Below are 21,933 nucleotides of genomic sequence, written 5' to 3' on the forward strand. Positions count from 1 at the left end.
CTTGATAAGATTTCAAAGTAGTGCAAAGATTGGCAACTTGCTTTAAATATTCAAAAATCTAAAATTGTGCACTTCACAAAATGAAGTCATGTTGTACCCTATGACTATAATATCAATGAGTCACAGTTGGAATCGGAATGCTCATACAAATACCTGGATGTAACATTTTGTCAGGATATGAAACAGAATGATCACATACTCTCAGTTGTGGGTAAAGGAGGTGGCAGACTTTGGTTTATTGGTAGAATATTGGGAAATAGCAAACAGTCTGCATAGGAGGTTGCTTCTCAACCACTCATGCAACTGGTTCTAGAATATTGCAAAATCTATTAACAAAGTTTCAAACATAGGTTTTACATGATGATTCTAGCAATGCACTACAACCACCTACATATCACTCACATAGGGATCATGAGGATATAATTAGAATAATTACTGCATGCATAGAGCCATTCAAACAATCATTCTTTCCACACTCTATATGTGAATGGAACAGGAAGAAATCCTAATTTGTAGTTTGTAGCAAGCAAGTTTGAAGTAATTTTTAGTACACCACACCATCGCTGTTCCACCAGATGCATAACCATTATCTTTTGTGGATGCATGCAGGTCTTTGTATGGGGAGTTGCTGCTTTGTTTGGGCTCAACCACTCCTTTCTTTTCATTATGCTAGTATAAACACACCATTTATTGCTATCAGTAATGATGCAGAGCAGGATTGCTTTATATTTTTCATGAGCCAATTGATGATGTGCTAGCAGAGATGCACATATGGCCACCCACAGATTTTTGTGATTTTGGCTTAGGGCATGCATTACCCATATGCTCAGTTTATGAACCTTCTCCACTGGTGCAAATGTCACATGATGGTGGAATTATCACAGCTCATCACATTTGCCAGATCTTGTGTTCACTAACATGGATAATTATGGATTAATGTGTTTAAATGAGCTTCTTCAAACCCTGAAGGTCTCACTGAATGTGGAGAGTCACTAATGTCAAAATGATTCTAATTAAAACGAGAAACCCATTTTCTTGCTATGCTCTGTCCAACAGCATTACCACCATACTTGGAGCAAATGTTTCTTTCTGCCCCCACTGCTGGGGCCCCTATATTGATCTCAACAGAAGAAAATGTCATAAGTGTCCCAATTTCTTCACTTGGCACTCGCTATCTTCAAATGACAAAATGGCAAGATGTAAACTCAAATAGAAACACTGAACTTAAATAAAACATGACAGTCAATAAACAAAACTACAAAAATCAGAATAGCAACATGCAAAACAAAAACACTATGAACTTATGCACCAACTGAATATTAGGGAAACTGAGTGAATCATTGCTTGGCAGGGAAGTAAATTTCAAAATAATAAGACATTTGTTTAAGTTGCAGGTGAAATAAAATGAATGAAAACTTAATAAAGCATATGAAGTTCACATACTGTACTAAAGAATACAGAATACCGGTATGGAAGAAATAGAAAATGAATTAATTGTGTGTAGCAGTGTGGAAACATACCACTACATAAAAAATGGAGAAAAGATGGAAGGAGTGCATTATGTGGTTGTGAACTCATTACCTATCTTCATGGGGGGATAATACTTGTATAAAAGTAGTTTGGTGAATAAAAAACTGACCAATGAAAGTCAGAAAAGTAAATCTTCCTTCGTATGTTAAAAAAATAATGGTGTGCTGATAATATAAATAAATTGCATGAATAAATTTCAGGATGTTGCTATGAAAAAAGGTGTACAGTGTGTGTGCTGCTAAGACTCAGAAATGAATCTCTGTATGATCAAGGGAGTTATTTGGTGTGGTAACCCTCTATCCTCTATCCATGAATAAGGTACCCATTTTTATCTGATGGATGTGCTTTTTTAGATACAAGGGCTGGGAAGTTTTACCCTCTAGAAATTCCTAGAACATTTCAGATCATTAGAGAGTATTCAACAACATTTCAAAACATTCAGGAGTATTCAAGAGCACTCCACAACATTCAACGATGGCCACGATTATCTCAGATGTTCTGGAATATTCTGGAATAGTCTGGAACTTTTGGGAAGATTTCAGAATGTTTGGCAACATCTCAGAACATCCCAAATCATTGTGAAACATTCCAGAACACTCTGAAATATTGTGGAATGTTCTGCAACATTGTGGACCATTTGAAGCCTTTTTAGCATATTCTAGAATTTGCTACTGGTGAGGCTGCCCATTAAAAGGAGGATAAAAAGCAAGACCCGTCGCATGTTTCAACATCAGTTTCTTACAAGTGACAAAGGCACAAACTGAAAATATGGTACAATGAGTCAATAAAACTAACAGTGAAGTGTGAGTAGTCTAAGTGATACAGTGACTCAATATAAATCAAAAATAAAATGTGGAAAGTGAGTGTAGTGTAATTTGTGCATTTATTAATAAAAAGATGTTTCCCAACAAACAACAATGAGCACCATGAGAAGAGGAGGAACCAAAGTACAATGAAAGGAATGGATTGAAGAATCAAGAATTGTTACACAATCTTATAATAAAAGACTGTAAACTCAAGCGAACCAACAATATATCACCCTATGAGATGCATGGACGAGGACAAGTGAACAGTACAACCTAACAAATGGAGCATTCCACTATGACCCAACAAAAGAACATAATAAACACAAACATGTTATTAGAAAAATGGATAACATCTGCCAAAAATTCAATAGAGAATGTTGCGTGAATGGAAAAATTCAGTGACCACCACTGGAAGCTCCTCTGCAGGAATTTTTACTTTACATGACCAAGAAAATTCCAGAATCAAAACACTTTCTTCAAAATATAAAAGTGTACATCACCTGCTTTCAAATGACTTCTTTCAGTTTCACTTCGATCAACACTAACAGAGATGAAAGCAGTCCCCCCCCATCCAAGGACAAAAATGAAGAAACATAAATTGATCAACAATGCACATATATCAGTGGATTGAGACGAGAAGTAGTCCAAGGTGTACAGGGGATCCTACAACAGTACCATCAACTGATTCACGTATTCAGAACAGCACTGGACTGAATGATTTCTGATGACTATAAAGTTATAATATGAGCCAGCAAAAACCACCTGGAGAACACAAACATGATTTAATCATCTCAGATGGATGACATCATCTTCATCATTATCGACAATGTAAACATAAGCTGTGACATAACTGTACAATGAAGGAGAAATGGACAGTGATACACTGTAGACACAACATTCATATATTGTCCTCCAGTATCCATTAATATTTCTGCACATAGAGGATGGATATTATTTTAAGGTGAAACAAATCCAACTTGAAACAGAGATAGAAACAAACAAAAAGTCACTTCCAAGGAGTTCTATTCTTACCACGTAATGATCAGGGACAATGAAATATACAGTCACATTATCAGCACTTGCTGTTTATTCCAACAATTCCTGGCACATGTGTATGCAAAAGTAGTAGCAGAAAAGATGACAGAAGATTGAATCAGAGGAAACTACGCATGGAAGCATACATTCAACTTCAAGATCCTACCATAAATGATGGAAATAATGACAACATTAGAAGAACAGTAATTTTATCCTCACAATACATAAGAAGTCCAAGACAATATGTGAATACACTCAAGATGCCATGACCTATATAAGAAAATATGGATGACCTAACCTCTTCATAATGTTTACCTGCAACTCGTCATGGCCAGAAATCAAAGAACAACTAAGATACAGACAAGCCCCCTTGCATCAACATGACATAAGAGCTAGAGTTTCCTGGGGGGAGGGGGGGGGGATTGATTTACTGAAGTCATCACAAAATATCACATCTTTGAAACCATCAGATGCTGGATGTTGGATGTACACAACTGAATGGCAAAAGTGAGGATTGCCACACTCACACAATCTCATATGGCTATACGACAGCATTCATCCCATGGATATGGACAAAATCATCCAAGTTGATTTTCCCAATCCATAATAAGATCCGGAACTGTAAACTGTACGACATAGTTGTGGAAACATGATTCATTGGCCTTGTGGGCCATTAAACTTTAATTTGTCATGTGTGAGTGATGGAAAATGTAGAAAAAAATACCCAAAACCATACTTAGATGACACAAAAATCAGAGTTGATGGCTATCCAAAATACAGAATTAAATCACCCAAAAACAGTGGCTTCTCAGCAAAAATATGAATATGAGGCAGTGATGAACAGGAAGTATATAATCAAAGGGTAGTTCCATATAAAACACCACTTTTCAAAATGTTCTAATCACACATAAACATACGATGCTGCAATTCAGTGAAACCCATAAAATATGTCTGTAACTATGTGAACAAAGGCAGTGACATACCAATATTTCAAACAGGCAAAAACAGCAAACAACAAAATAGAAATGATGAGATCCTCATGTATGAAATGGGAAAATACATACTTTTGGTTTTTCCATAGACATAAATGAACCAACTGTGCAACATCTAGCAGTACATTTAGAGAATGGACAGAGAGTTTACTTCAAAAAAGATACCACCAGAAAAATTGCAAGTGAACCACCTCAGAACACAATGTTAACAGCTTTTTACCATTTGTGCCAAACAGATCCATTCACAAAAACATTACTATTGTCAACATCCCTCCCTATTATATGTGGAACACAAGAAGAAAAGTTTTTCGATGACAAGAAACAAGGAATTTCAGTAGATCATCCAGAAATCATGAATACTGATACACTAGGCTGACTATACACCATACATCCAAACAAAACCAAATGTTTCTATCTCCAGATGTTGCTACAGGAAATACAGTGACCAACAACTTTCAAATATCTTAAGACTGTTGATGGACAGAGAAGTACACCAATACCTAGGACCACTGAAAAACAAAAACTACTGGGAGTTAACACTACAAGAAGCCTCATTCACAGCCTCAAGTGAACAAATGAGAGACTTATCCACCATAATTCTAACAAAATGTAATCCATTGAGTTCAAAACAGCTATGCGACTCCTTCAAAGAGGGTATGAGTGATGACGTACTGAACCAACTCTGATAAGCTTGTCCTGAACTGACCATGAACACAGTGATGACATCTTCAATGAAACACTCACTTGCTTAGAAGACAAATGTTTAGCAATAAACAACCAGACCTTAGTACAATATGGGATGCAAGTACCATGAAAAAATTCTGACAGTGTGATAGACTTCAAAATTGCAAAGGAAAAAAGCTACAACATTAAAGAACTACTTCAGTACTTTGCTCACAACTAAGCACTCCTCAGTGACAATCAAAAAGAAATTTACAATGTTATCATGGACCTGATTGACAAGAGCACTTATGGAATTATTAATTTGGACACACCAGGCAGCAGCAGGAAAATGTTTCTAATAAATCTATTGCTGGCAGAAATACATGCTAAACAACATATCATACTTGAACTGGCATCATTCAGCATTGCAGCCACACTTATGGGAGGAGAACAAACTACCCATTCTGCCCTACAACTATCTTTGATATAGCTGAAGAACAATTCCTGGTATGTAAGATCTCCAGAGCACCAGGATGGGGTGAACTTCTAAAGCAAACTAAAATTATCTTTTGGGACAAATGTACAATGGCACATAAAAAATCATGCAAAGCCATGGACAGAACATTACAAGACCTGTGAGGAAACTCTGAAGCGATAGGAGCAGCTCTACTCATACTCACAGGAGATTTTTGGCAAACACTTCCAGATATCCCCAAGTCAATACCAGCAGATGAGATCAATGCATGCTTTAAAAAATCACATTTCTGGCTACACATACAAATACAGTGACTAACAAAAATAATGAGAGTTGAACTACTGAAAGATGAAACAACAGCACATTTTGCTCAACAACTACAAATAGACAAAGGCACATGTCCTACTGACCAGATGACCAGTCTCAAACTCAACAGTGATTTCTGCAACATAGGCACTGCTGAAAACAAACTCATCAAGCAAATTTATCCAAGCATTGTTCACAACTATACCAGTCCAGACTGGCTATTTGTAAGTACAATTTTGGCAACTAACAGTAATATCATTGATGACTAAACTTTAATATTCAAAAGAAAATTCCTGGTGAAGAGAGAATCAATCAACACAATGGCAAATGGTGAAGAAAGTGTGAACTTGCCCACAAATTTCTCCGCAAGTACCAGGAATGGCATTACACTGCCTTCAACTTAAAATTAGATCTCCATTCATACTACCAAAACTACGTAATGGAACAAGAATGACTGTCAGATAGCTATCAAATAACATCGGCAAAGCTGACTGGAAAGTACAAAGGATACACACTATTTATCCCCAGAATACCACTGATCTCTACTGAACTGCCATACCAATTTAAAAGACTGTAATTTTCAATCAAATTATCCTACAGTTTTACAATTCCTGAAGCGCAAGGACAAACATTAAAATATTGTGGCATCAACCTCAAAGACTGCTTCTATCATGCTCAACTATATGTAGCGTGCACTCGAGTAGGGAATTCAAGAAAATTTGTACATGGCTACCCTGGATTACAAAATGAAAAATGTTGTTTATAAACAACTATTGTAAATAGTCAGTATATGTTTTCAATAACGTTTTTTACCTCTTATACGTATTTTAAAGGTTAACCTTTTATTCTAGCTACCACACAGTCTCATGTCAACTCTCTGAGTGAAGCCAGAGACCCCAGCTAGTTATATTTTATATCCTCATCACCATGAATGAAACATGCTAGTCACTGTGTTCTAAGTTTGGATGTTCCATTGACTGTATAATTAACAATATAAATATATGAAAATTGGGGCACATGCAACACTACACCCCAGTGCAACACATATTTTTCAGTTACTTGATTTCTTGAGTTTATAACCATTTTTTGTAAATTTATATCTTAATGAATTTTATCAGTAATTAATGTTATGATAGTGTAATAACATTTTGGTAGGATGATTAAGAATTATTTGTGTCAAATTACTGTAATAAACATGCAGGCTCTGTCAAGAAGTTTCTATTGTATGTGCCATACAGAATATGTTTTGTGCAACAATAAAATCACTGACACTAGTGCATGCAGTCATAGAGATGAAGGTAGAGAAGTAGTTGTGAATCATCTTTGGTGTGGAACAGACTTATGTGTTGGTGTGCAAATGGTAGAGTTTTTGCATCTAAAAAGTTGTGGTAAAATATGCGGCCATGCAAATTATAAATGGGCAAGCAAGTACGTGGGCATGGCATATGGTCACAAGAAGATTTTACAGTAAAGAAGAGTAGTTTGTGGTCCAAATTTATTCAAGCTGCCCACTAATCAAGACGAGTCTGTTGCCAATAACGGATCTCATAAATAGCACTACTTTGCACCACAAGCTATGCATCACAAAGTAAGATACAGCTAGTAATTTGTAGCAGTGTAATAGATATTGCAGCATCTTAGCAACTTTTTGAAATATTACAGTGTGTTTAGTCAAAGGACAAACTTATGAAGAGAACTGACAATATTATGAAAAAGACAATTGCTGTTCACCATATATCAGAGATGCTGAATCACATATAGGCACTACAGAAAGACCTTCAAACAAGTAAGCTTCTGGTGAAAAAAGATCATCATCAGAATTACACAACATACATGCACACACTCACAAAGACACAACACATAGACACATGACCACAGTCCCTGGTTGCCAAGGCTAGGCTTCTAAGCAAGCTGAGTTGTGAGGATAAGGAGGAGGCTGGGGTGGGGAGGGGGAGGGATAACGGGGTAGGAGTTGGGAGAGAGCAGGGTAGCTAGGTGCACTTGGGAGGTTAGACGGAGAAAGGACAGGGGAAAGGAGTGGATTGGGTGGGGGGGGGGGGGGGTGTAGGAAGGACAATGCCAATGGTTGAGGACAGGAGGGTTACAGGAACATAGAACATATTCCAAAGAGATTTCCCACCTGCACAATTCGCAAAAATCTGATGTTATAGGAGAGCGTCCAGCCAGTTGGCAGACTCTGTGAAGCAGTCACTGAAATGAAGAACATCATGTTGGGCAAGGTGCTCAGCAACTGGGTGGTCCAGCAGTTTCTTAGTCACAGTTTGTCTGTGGCCAGTCATGCAGACAAAGGGCTTGTTTATTGCCAAGATGAGACAGTAGGCAGCAGAGTGGTTGCAACTGATCTTTTAGATCACATGACCAGTTTCACAGGTAGCCCTCCCTTTGATGGGAGAGGTGAAGCCTGTTAGCAGACTAAAGTAGGTGGTGAGAGGATGTATGGGACAGGGGGCATTCATGGTCTTCGAAGGCCTTAGTGAGACCCCTAATATATGTCAAGAGGCACTCCTCATCACTACAAATGTGATGGCCATGGGTGGCTAGGCTGTACGGAAGGGACCTCTTGGTATGGACTAAGTGGCACCTGTCGAAGTGGAGTTATTGCTGGTGGTTATTAGGTTTGATAAGGATGGAGTTACTAATGTAGCCATCTTTCTCCCAGTCCCTACAGTGGAAACACTTTTTCACCACCTCCTGTCAACTTACCAGAGTTTTAACCTCAAACCTTGTCTCACTATCATTCCCCAAATCCCTCAACATGCAGACTGACCTTACATCTGCTAAAAGAACCACAATCCGCTAGCTAAAGGCTGATCTCAACCTTGTAAGCCTACCTGCTGACAAAGCCTCCACCACTATTGTTTTGAACCATGTGGATTGCCTTGCAGAAGGATTCCATCAGCTGCCAGATTTGTCCACCTACAAATCCTGCCACAGTGACCCCAGTCCAGAAATCAAGCAGCACCTCCAGTCTCTCTTGATATCCTTAGGCTCATACCAGAACTTCTTCTCATAGTCCATCTCTCTCCCCACCTCTATCACTCACCGCACTCCTCTCTTCTACATGCTTCCTAAAGTTGATAAACCCAGTCACCCAGAATGCCCCATCGTGGCTTCTCTCCTTCTTCCAGTCCCTACAGTGGAAACACTTTTTTGCCACCAACCTGACCAGCCAGACTCATCCAAAGACCAATATTGAACCTTGCCTAACTCAGTTCACTCCTCTATCCAACCGTGATCCACCCCCACTGCCTCCAAACCACCCACTGTTAACTTTCCAGAGTTTATTAACCTCAAACCTTGCCTCACCATCATTTCCCAAATCCCTCAACATGCAGACTAACCTTACATCTGCAGAAAGAACCTCAGTCTATCATCTAAAAACTGATCCCGACATTATAATCCTACCTGCGGACAAAGGCTCCACCACTGTTGTTCTGACCCCCAAGGGTTACCTGGCAGAAGGGCTCCACCAGGTGTCAGGTACTTCCACCTACAAACCTTGCCACTGTGACCCCATTGCAGTAATTCAGCAGTATCTCCAGTCACTACTCAAATCCTTAAACCCATCCCAGAACCTCTCCCCAGAGTCTATCTCTACTCACCCCTACCACTCCCCACACTCCTACCTTCCACATGCTTCCTAAAGTTCATAAACCCAACTACACAGGACGAGCCATTTTGGCTGGTTACTGTGCCCCCACTGACAGAATCTCCGCTCTCATTGACCAACACCATCAAGCTATTACCTGGAAACTATCTGCCTATATAAAAGATATCAACCATTTCCTCCACCGAGTCTCCACAATTCCTGTCCCTTTCCACGCGGTGACCTGCTTGTTGCTATTGATGCCACCTCCCTGTACACTAACATTCCTAATGCCCATAGCCTTACTGCTATTGAAAATTACCTTTCCAGTCACCCTATGGATTCCAAACCAACAATATCCTTCCTAGTTGCCATGACCAACTATAACCTCACCCACAATTACTTCTCCTTTGAAGGGATTACCTACAAACAAATTTGGGGTATGGCTATGGACACCCACATGGCACCATCCTATGACAGCCTATTCATGGGCTATCTAGAGGAATCCTTCCTAAAAACACAGAATCCTAAACCCCTCACCTGGTTCAGAATCATTGAAGACATCTTTTCTATCTGGATTGAAGGTGAGGACAGCCTATCCTCATTCCTCCATAACCTCAACAACTTGTCCCCTATTTGCTTCACCTGGTCTTACTCAACCCAACAAGCCACCTTCCTAGATGTTGACCTCCACCTTAGAGATGGCTACATCAGTGCCTCCATCCATATCAAAACTACTAACCACCAGCAATACCTCCACCCATACCATACCAAGAAGTCCCTTCCGTACAGCCTAGCCGTCCATCGTCATCGCATCTGCAGTGACGAGCAGTCCCTCTCAAAATATACCGAGGGTCTCACTGAAGCCTTCACTGACCGTAATTCTCCTCCCATCCTTCTACAAAAACAAATCTCCCATGCCTTATCTTTCCAGTCTCCCACCACCTCCCAAAGTCCCACAGTCCAGCCACAGAGGAGAATTCCCCTTGTAACTCAGTACCATCTCGTGCTGGAGCAACTGATTACATTCTCCGCCATGGTGTCGATTAGCTGTTATCATGACTTGAAATGAGAAATGTGCTGCCCACTATCCTTCCCACCCCTCCTACAGTGGTGTTCTGCCATCCACGGAACCTACACAATATACTCGTCCATCTTTACACAATCCCTGCTCCCAATCCCTTACCTCATTGCTCATACCCCTGTAATAGACCTAGATGCAAGATCTGTCCCATACATCCTTCTACCACCACTTACTCCAGTCCGGTCACTAACATTACCTATCACATCAAAGGCAGGGCTACCTGTGAAACCAGTCATCTGATCTACAAGCTAAGCTGCAACCACTGTGCTGCATTCTATGTAGTCATGAAACCAACAAGCTGTCTGTCCACATGAATTGCCACTGACAAACTGTGGCCAAAAAAGAAGTGGACCACCCTGTTGCTGAATACGCTGCCAAACATGATATCCCTCATCTCAATGACTGCTTCACAGTCTGTTCCATATGGATCCTTCCCACCAACATCATCTTTTCTGAATTGTGCTGATGGGAACTTTCCCTGCAATACATCCTACGTTCCCATAACCCTCCTGGCTTCAACCTTTGTTAGTCACTGTCCTCCCCCATCCAGCCCCCTCCCTGTTCCCATTCCAGCACTACACAGATGTCATTTCACCACCGTGCCCAGTCTTAATTTCTTTTTATTTCTCACATTTCTGCTACTTATCCCCCACCCCACCTGCCCTGTGTCTAAATTGCAGCATTTCACTGTCCGCCACACCCACCATACTATTCTTCATCCTCCCTACCTCAGCCTCCTCCTTACCCTCACCCAGTCACCACTCCCATCATGCAGTGGTGCTGCCACTTGCAGTGTGGTTTCAATTGTCTGAGACTGCAGATGTGTGTGCAAGTTACATTTGCGTGAGTGTGTGTGTGCGTGTGTGTATGTGTGTCTGTTACTGACAAAGGCCTTAACGGCCAAAAGCTATAATTGTGTGACTCTTTTTGCTGTGGCTATCACACTCAGCATCTCCATTATAGGGTGAGTAGCAACTTTTCTTGTATCATATTGTGACATTCCATCGTGGATTTTCCATTGTTTGATTGTATTTGTCTTGAGGTACACTAACTCATGGCACACACATTTTCTGGAATATATTCATTGAGCTTTTGAGAATGTAAACACTTAGGAACTCCCAACAAGCTTTACACATAATTTCAAATATGGCAAAACTTATTTTTGTGACACCTTCCACAAAATAATGAAAGGAGGAACCTTTATTTTGTACTACGTTTTTGCTGTATTTACTGTTACAGACTGGGTCATTGCATAATGAACAGATCAACACGAAATATTTTGGAGATCACAGTACTATTACACTACGTTACATATGTGTTTCACTTTTAATTGTATTGTCCTACACTGGCCACATTTATGAAAGTTGGTGAGCTTGCACTTAGTACACAAATGTAATTAACTTATGCAAATGTTGCACTGTAAATTCAAATTACTTTAAGCCAAATGTAAATACACACTGAGGTTATTATTTCTGAGATACATTACAAAAAAGCAGTAGTAATAATGACAGTACTCAGTGTCAAATCAAAAGTTATAGTATAATTACAAAGTGGTTAAAAAATGCAATTACTCAATTGTTTACAGTACATATTTCTTGAAGTTTTGATGTGAAATCAATTTATTTCAATAAACTTGTCATTTTAAAATTGTTAGTAAACTCCATTAAAGCATAATCTGTAATCTGAACCAAGAAAACTAGTGAATTTAATTAGTAAGCTTAATTATTTATTACTTTAACAATACTGAAAATAACTGTTGACATTGTCATCAAGTATAAAAGTAACTGTGGTGCTAGCCATGTTGTATTACACCAATTCAGTTTCAGTCCATGTCTGTCTCTGATAGTTAGATACAGTCTTGAATCAGTGCTGTGAGTGATAAATCCACGTTACTTTTGCCTTCGATGTGTCACAATGAACTAATTTTAAAAGCTATTTTTGGATTCGACTAGGTTATTTGTTGGTGAACACATCACAAAGTGCCTGCCAAGGTAAAATAACCCCTGGCAACTTTTTAAATGGAGGAGTTATATTAGAACTGAGTTACACACCAAACATCTGTCTTCCAGTCAACAAGTTAAGTAACCCAAATGTAACCACAAAAGCCGGTTACATTTTATGTTCAAGCAGTCAAATTCCACCTTCAAGCACGATATTTTAATTTATTACTTCTTTATTACTAACTCTATTTATTGGATACATTTCGCAGACAGTATCCACATATAACACTGAATCTACCTGTAAAATTATAGCATTGTGTGACACACAGATCACACGGGGGCATTGTGCCACAGTCAGGCACAATGAAAGAGAATGTTTTTGTAATGCCTCTCTGTGAAATACTGCATTCTCAGTGTGGTTAGACGTATTCTATTCTTTCCATTATGTTTTTATTCCATCCTAGACTTTCCACTGACTGGCACAGTTCAGGAGATACAGCATCATAAAAATTGTGATGTGTAAAAAACTAGCTTTACTTAAATAGAGTTATTTGAATAAAGAATCGAGATGGAGGGTGGGGGTTACTGTTAGCATATGTAAGTCTCAGAAGTTTCCAGAAACTGCAAATAAATAACTGTTGGATTTGTGAATCAAACCTTTGACCTTACATTGCCAGTCAATGACTATTACCATTACACCACAGCAGAAGATATACAGCACATGACATGTATGGTTTATGTACCTGAAACCACATGATATAACAACTCATTACCTCATTGTAATATGTTGTGGCCCACTCTAAAGATCTGCACAGTAACTAATGTTGAATGAATTGTTTTATATGCATCAGCAACACTGGAAGTGGATAACACTTCTCATGGGAGCGAGACGTTACTCCTCCCTTTATTTGTAATTCTCTCTTCCAAGTTTTATGTTTTATTTTACATCTTCTCTTGTAGGAAATTAATAGCTTAAACATTAATATTACAAATTTATAAAAGTGTGAGATCATTTGATCAAAGACAGACACTAAAATTATGTGAGGTTAGATTCTTTCATACGGAGTTTACATACCACAATTAGCTTTTTTGTAAGGAAACTGAATATGCTTATATAGCCATTGACGTGTCCACAGTAAAAGAGATCTTCCTTTAGGTTTAGCTCCATACATGTAACTGGGTGCTCAATGAATGTGGTAGTTAAGCAATCACCTTCCAATCTTCTGAAAACTGGAAATTAAAGAAATAGGCCAATTAAAAACAAAAATAACATATAAAACTCTATCTGTATTAGTGTTGTTGCACATATATGGTTTAAAATTTCATGACTGGTTTGATGCAGTCCCCCCTGTTAGTCTACCCTGCACAAGACTCCTCATCTCTGAACATTTACTGCAACCTACAATCATTTGAACCTGCAAGCTGCATATATGACTACCGTATTTACTTGAATCTAAGCCGCATTCGAATCTAAGCTGCACCTGAAAAATGAGACTCAAAATCAAGGGAAAAAAAATTTTCCGAATCTAAGCTGCACCTGAAATTTGAGATTTGAAATTCAAGGGGAGAGAAAAGTTTTAGGCCGCACCTCCAAATCAAAACAAAGTTGGTCCATTGTAATTTGAGACACAATTTAGGTCGAATGACTGACGATACAGCTACAGTAGTTTGGTTCGAGTCGTAAGCTTAGCATTTAAGCTTTACCAGGTAGAAATTGCTATGCGTCAGGTGCTTCGTCCGTATTTATACGGGTACCCTTCCCTTTTCACCTCCTTCGTCAGCTTTGAATCGATTGCTTATTTTTCTTTGATATGATAAGTGCCATTCTCTTTGTTATAGGTGTTTACGTCACTATAAGCTGAAACTGCATTACTGTACTGTGTCATGCATTGTTTGTCGCATTCTGATAATGAGTGTTTACGGCCTGTCGCCGCTTGCGGCATGGCTTGCTTTTGTGCGTGCTACCGCCAATTTAAAAAAAAAAAAAAAAAAAAAAAAAAAAAAAAAAAAAGGAGGAATTGTCTCATTAGGGAAACAATGGCAAGAGACTGCTATTTGTTGTTACTTACACTGCTGCTTTCTTTGATAATGATCAACAAGAACCAAATAATAGACTGCGTATGATAGATGAATGAGAGTTTAGTTAAAATTTTTCTCCGTTTGAAAATCTTTGCAGATGCCTCTTTTGTACATTACATTCTGCACAGAAATTAGAGTCATCTTAGATTTAAAAATCTAGTCAATTGCCGTGCTTCATTTCTGAATGTATCACTATTATGCATAAGATTAATACGAATATAAACATGACATGGTATGTATATTCTTCTGTGTTTGCTGTTGTCTCACACTAGTTTCGTAGTTTATTAGGCAGACAGGATTTAAATGAGATAGCAGCAAACATGAAAGAATACATGGCAAAATGTTTATATTCGTATTATTTTTATGGTGAAGAGAATACTGCATGTGATTCGCAATTCATAAAAGTTCCTATTACCAACCATTTCTTCTGACAGGTAGTAAAAAATTCAGAACGAAGAGTTGGCTGTATTAACAAACATCCCAAACAGTCCTGCCAGTCGAATTTTCGTAGTACATTGAAATACTGCTACATTCAAAGATGAACAGTATGGAATTTGTATTTACTTTGTTGGATAATGTATGAAAATGCAGTGGTCAAAACTTGGGGTCTTCCACCTTTTTTTAAATTTATTTACTGACTCAGAGGTTTTGGCACCAGTATTTATCTTTGTGCCTGCAAAGCATGCCTGTGTAACGCTACATATATTCGAAGGCAGAAGTTAGTTGTGGGGGCACCTGCCAACATTTTTCAGAACTTCCACTCACTTTGCACTCGATTCTAAGCCGCAGGCAGTTTTTTGGATTACTAAAACCGGAAAAAAAGTGCAGCTTAGATTCGAGTAAATACGGTATGTGTTCCTCTACAGTTTTTACCCCCATGCTTCCCTTCACCCCCAGACTGATGATTCCTTAATGCCTCAGGAAGTATTACATCAACTGATTCCTCCATTTAATCAAGTTGTGCCATAAATTCCTTTTTTTTTTTTTTTTTTGTGAATTTGATTCAGTGCTTTTGCATCAGTTATTCAGTCTACCCATCTAATCTTCAGCATTTCTCTATAGCACCATGTTTCGTTCTGTACCTGTCTGAACTGCTTGTCACCCACGATTCAATTCTGTATGAGATTGCACACCAGACAAATACCTTCGGAAAAGATCTACTAACATTTAAATTGGTATTACATTGGGGTGGTGAAATTAATCAAAAACTAAAGACAATTGCTGAATAAGAACAGTGTGTGACACATTTTCTGTTGTTCTTTGTTTTCTCTCTTTCTTCCCTTTCGTATGGTCAATGTATTGCATTGCCCTCATTGTTCTTGTGTTATATGTACTTTTGCAAGAGTAAAAAAATAAATTGCTTTATTTCACCTGTTTCAGTTAGACTGTTTTTGCTGTGAATATTGTTCCCACATGTGGTGACCTAACAAAACAATGTCTAATGAGAAACACACAAAATGTGAATATACAACATGTTACAGTGGACACCACTTAACTGGAGTAGTCCGTGAGTGAATTTAATGGCACGGCTACCAATCTCCACCCTCAAATGTCTACAACTGAGGGAAATTCACTGGAAATATCAGGTTTAGTGCAGCCTGTGAACATTTCAGTGGTCCACTGCATTGTATCATATGCACTGTGCTGCAAACCCATGCTTCCATTGTATGTGTCTTAACAATCAGACTTGGGGTTGAAAATGCTGGAACTTTTGTTTGTCACTTATGGTATGTGCAGCGACAATATATAAATATTGAGGATCGTATGCTCCTTCATGTTTTTAAATTACAGAACCTATGCGTAGAACACATCCTGAAAAGTGGAACTATTGGCAACAAATCACCCTCTGAATTTTGGCATCATCTTTGAACATAAATTATAAAAGGTGAAATTTCTAAAGTAATCCTGTGCCAAGGGCAATTTGCTGTTAAAATTACTCTGATTTCAAATAAAAGTGGCAACATGTCTTTGGAGTTGCTTGTTGCTCACCAAATGTGAAAACGGGTGCTGCGCATCACCCCAAACCAGTGGTGGCACCGCACTGATCATCTCACCAGACACTACAAGGAGGCGGCAGCTTCTGATAGCAGAACAGATTTGTGCCCTCCGACAAGAAACAGGCACTCTCCAGGAGCACAGCACTAACTCACAATAGCCAAAGGAGCAGTGACTGCCACGATTCATGCAGCTGTATGAATAAGTAGCTGCAGATTTGATGTTGGTGCCATTTACACTTCTGGTAGCAGGTGAGAAAGTGTACCTCTCCTTGTGGTCACGCAAATGACAACAGTGTCCAGGCTTACACATGATGGGCTGCTCTGAGAAGATGTGTTTGTTGACAGAAGAAATATTCACAGTTCATTGATAGTTACCAAAGCTTTCACCACTACTCACAACCAACTGATGGTCATTGCCAAGTAATTGAGGGATCTGACTTCATGCCCAGCACTGGCAATGTGAACATACATGAAGCACCTGCATGACACAACAATGCGGGCACATTTTGATCCACATACCTTGTTAACTCGTGATCAGAAGAGAGGGTATTCCCAGAGGATCAGGATAAACAAACTTTAGGTAACACTTGGTTTACAGCTGCTAATAACTCCAAAATTCTATGTTTGGTAAATAAATTCAGGTTGTGGATTTAAGCATTAAGAAACTATTACAGTGGACTTTTGTGTTAGTTCATGTCAAGGGACCCACTATAGGCACCAATTTATTGCACCGTTATAACATGAACAGATCCTTGTACCACACCCGAGCTACAAATACCTGGCAAGCTACAAACACCTAAGAACAGCATTTCAATAAGATGGCTATTCTGACATGTAGATATGTTGTGCATTCCAGATAAGCTAGTTAAAAGCGGTGATGTTAATGAAGATGTGGAGGCACCAATTGGAAAAGGATTCTCGCAGTATTTTGGCAGCGTGTCTTCGAGAATAGAAAGAATCCTCAAGAGATGTGACATCAAATGTGTTTTCTGACCACCAGCAAAAGGGAGGAATTTGTTGTGTTCAGTAAAAGACAATCCTGGCCATAGGAAATGTGGTCTATCTAAGATCTTATGACAATGTGGGAAATCTTTTACTGGGCAGACATGCCAAACTGCACAAGATCATTGTGTTGAACACCACTGTAATACACACCTGGAGCAACCTGATAAGCAGTATTGGAGTATTGCCTGGATACAGCACATCATATATTTTATGAGAAGACAAAAATTTTATCCTCAGTGTCATCTTTATGGCACTGTGTTCTCAAGGAGACCATAAATGTCCATATGTTGGACAATCTTATCAACAGGGATGCACGTTTTTAATTAAGTGCCACCTGGAATCCAGCACTGCCTGTCATTAAGAGAGAGAGAGAGAGAGAGAGAGAGAATGAGAAACCAGAATGTCCAATTCAGGAGTCAACACAGCACATGACCAAGATTCAATTTAACTTTTAACCACAGGAGTGTTAGGCAGCACAGTCACTGCCCACAGTGAACATGGGGAAAGCCTTTCTGTGGCTCCTGGGAGGGGGCACTAAGAGGAGCGCTTCCCCGAGCATCTTCCTGTGCAACTGTATAGCCTGCTCCTGGCCCGATAAAAGTTCAATGATGTCACACAATTACCATCTGTCACATCTTGCCACAGTGACAACAGCAACTACCAGCACCTGAATATGTCAAACTGTTGTATCAGTCAATATAATAGAGGGAAACATTCCACGTGGGAAAACTATATCTAAAAACAAAGATGATGTGACTTACCGAACGAAAGTGCTGGCAGGTCGATAGACACACAAACAAACTCAAACACACACACAAAATTCTAGCTTTCGCAACAAACGGTTGCTTCCCTCTTTCCTGACGAAGCAACCGTTTGTTGCGAAAGCTGTTGTATCAGTCACTTTTATTGGGATGTGGACAATGTGAACCGATGATAAACCAGAGAAGTGTATTATTAATGGACATCTTAATGAAATAAACAACTCTCATGCACTGCATTACCCATGCCATGTGTTATGGCACAACAAAGTGATGTCCATGGCACTTTAGTAGCAGATGCCACAATTATCTATGTGTATTCCAGTGGCTCCAGTTCTCAGAGCCTCAATTAAATGCCAGAGGATATTCATATTATGGTTACTGTGATTTAAAACAGAAGTTATCATCCCTAATGGAAGAAAAAAAGAAACCTTTAAACAGAGAATAAAGTCTTAAGTTCCAAAATATGTGCCAAATCTCCCTCCCATTCTGGCAAATTACGAAGAATGCAAAAATATTTTTCCCCATTTTTGCTTCTATCAACTGGCTGAATGACTCGTGGCCTGACTGTCACTGAGCTGCCTCCACCTATTTCTGATATCGCACACATTGCCGTACACCACATTCGTGCTACTACTGCTCCAAGCCTTGCAGACTAGTGCCAGACAAGTATCCAGCAGCAGACAAGCATTATGGTTACATGTTGCAAAAAGAAAGATGGCTCGTGGAGAAAATATGGAGATTAATGCCAGATTAAATGCATGCACTATTCCAGACAGTTGCCCAGTTCCTAACATCTGATACCTCACTAGTGTGGCAGCAGATGTGTCAGTACTCGTGGTAACTGATTTCGAGAAAGCATACAGCCAACAGAAACAGAAGAAATAGTAACCAGTTTGTAGTGATTCCAGAACCACTCATCCTTCTACCATCTTGAACACACAATATTTCAAAAATAAGTGTGAGAGAATGTACATATTGCGTGACACACATTTGTGTGTGCAGGCTGGAAAGGAATCACGAGCACAAGATAGGTGCGGCGGTCGAACGGCATCGACAAGTGTTTGCTGCTCGCGCCGTGGAAGCCTTATTGGAAGAGCAAGAAATAACCATGTAGTATTCCTTCCTCTTTTAGTGTCTGTAATTATTGTTAAAGAAAACTGAACAACTAATTATAGACATCTAATTGTATTTCACGTGTTGGACTTGGAGAAGTCAAGACACGTGTTCATATTTTCATATGTCTCAATGTACTTAATTATTTCTAAATCCCAAGATATGAGTGATGGTTGGTCGGTTTGGGGAAGGAGACCAGACAGCGAGGTCATCAGTCTCATTGGATTAGGGAAGGACGGGGAAGGAAGTCGGCCGTGCCCTTTTGAAAGCGACCATCCCGGCATTTGCCTGGAGCGAGTTAGGGAAATCACGGAAAACCTAAATCGGGATGGCCGGACGCGGGATTGAACCGTCGTCCTCCCGAATGCGAGTCCAGTGTCTAACCACTGCGCCACCTCGCTCGATAGATATGAGTGTGATGATGAAGATATTTATACGTCCAAGAGGAAAATTTTGTTCTGCATAGCAGTACTAGTACATTGTTGACACTAAAGTTCCTATATGTGATCAATAGATTACAGAAATAAGAAGATGCCATTTTCTGTCATCCCACAGCATTAGAGCATGGTGACCAGGGAAAAGGAAGCAGAAGATATGATGTGTTGCCATAGCAACCAGGTATAACAAACAAGACAAGAGAACTGTTTCTTGGAATTGGATTTGGCCTAAAAGTTCAAATGGTAACAAGTAATAAATGCAATAAAAGAGAAGATATAAGAAAGATATTATGGTAAAAGAAAAGGGAGAAGATTCTGAAGTATTAGAATAAGAAGAAATACAACGAGAATAATTCATTGAAGAAGATCTGGTGTGGGGAGTAAGCAGCTCTCACCAACATCGCGGGGACGCAAATGTGGAAACCAGCCTAAGTCCGACTACGTCAGCACTAGTCGCCACCAACGCAGCTAGAATTCTACACTGGGTGAGTGTGAAATAAAAACTTTATTACTCTAGTAAGAAGTGTTACAAAATACTGTGGGGTGCACTTTTACTGTGTAATTGGTATATTTACAATTAGTATTAAATGCTCACAAGTGCTACAGTCTATATAAGTATTGACAGTATACAACAAGTTGGAGAGAAGTCAGATACAGCCATGGCTATGAGAACTACTAAAGAAGGCCTGACTAGTCTGAGTTAGTAAATCTGATCAAAACTTTAAATGCTAAATTAGACACTCACTTCAAAGCCCAGAGTGAAGCTTTAAGTGCTCATTTCAATGCTCAGAGTGCAGCTTTAGATGCAAATTAAGTAAAGGACTACCGTATTTACTCGAATCTAAGCCGCACTTTTTTTCCGGTTTTTGTAATCCAAAAAACCACCTCCGGCTTAGAACCGAGTGCAAAGTAAGCGTGAGTTCTGAAAAATGTTGGTAGGTGCCGCCAAAACTAACTTCTGCCATCGAATATATGTAGCGCTACACAGGCATGCTTTGCAGGCGCAAGGATAAATACTGGCGCCGAAACCTCTGCGTCAGTAAAAAAAAAAAAAAAAAAGAGAGAGAGAGAAGAAAAGAAAAGAAAAGAAAAGGTGGAAGACGAGCTTTTTTTCCTCCGCCCCGAGTTTCAACCACTGTATTTTCATACATTATCCATCGAAGTAAATACAAATTCCGTATTGTTCATCTTCGAATGTAGCAACGTTTCAATATACTATGAAAAGTCCATAGCTCGTGGTCGTGCGGTAGCGTTCTCGCTTCCCACGCCCGGGTTCCCAGGTTCGATTCCCAGCGGGGTCAGGGATTTTCCCTGCCTCGTGATGACTGGGTGTTGTGTGATGTCCTTAGGTTAGTTAGGTTTAAGTAGTTCTAAGTTCTAGGGGACTGATGACCATAGATGTTAAGTCTCATAGTGCTCAGAGCCATTTGAACCATTTTTAGTATGAAAATCTGACTGGCGAGACTGTTAGGGATGTTTGTCAATATGGCCAACTCTACGTTCTGAATGTTTTCCTACCTGTGAGATGAGATGGTTGCTAATAGGAACTTTTATGAATTGTGAATCACATGCATTATTCTCTTCACCATAAGAATAATATGAATATAAACATTTTGCCACGTATTCTTTCGTGTTTGCTGTTATCTCGTTTAAATTCTGTCTGCCTAATAAACTACGAAACCAGAGTGAGACAACAGGAAACGTGGAAGAATATGCATATCATGTAATGTTTATATTCATATTATTCTTATGCATAATAGTGATACAGTCAGAAATGAAGCACGGCAATTGACTAGATTTTTAAATCTAAGATGACTCTAATTTCTGTGCAGAATGTAATGTACTAAAGAGGCGTCTGCAAATATTTTCAAACGGAGAAAAATTTTGGCTAAACTCTCGTTCAGAACATCTATCATACACAGTCTATTTTTTGGTTCTTGTTGATCATTTTCAATGAAAGCAGCAGTGTAAGTAACAACAAATAACAGTCTCTTGCCATTGTTTCCCTAATGAGACGATTCCTCTCTCTTTTTTTAATTGAAAGCGGCGGTAGCACGCACAAAACCAAGCCATGCTGTGAGCAGTGACAGGCCGTAAACACTC

The 21,933-nt window shown here is 39.3% G+C and overlaps 1 protein-coding gene across 1 annotated transcript in view; it reads right to left on the reverse strand.

The window, feature by feature from the left end:
- The window catches only part of LOC126237515 (F-box/WD repeat-containing protein 10-like), a 679,603-nt gene that overhangs the window by 120,256 nt on the left and 537,414 nt on the right, over window positions 1-21,933 (reverse strand). The window contains exon 10 of the mRNA XM_049947683.1: window positions 13,514-13,668. Coding sequence (XP_049803640.1) covers window positions 13,514-13,668 — 155 coding nt within the window. The remainder of the gene's footprint in view (window positions 1-13,513; window positions 13,669-21,933) is intronic.

The sequence above is a fragment of the Schistocerca nitens genome, chromosome 2 (genome assembly GCF_023898315.1).
Source record: "Schistocerca nitens isolate TAMUIC-IGC-003100 chromosome 2, iqSchNite1.1, whole genome shotgun sequence".
NCBI classification, from domain to species: domain Eukaryota; kingdom Metazoa; phylum Arthropoda; class Insecta; order Orthoptera; family Acrididae; genus Schistocerca; species Schistocerca nitens.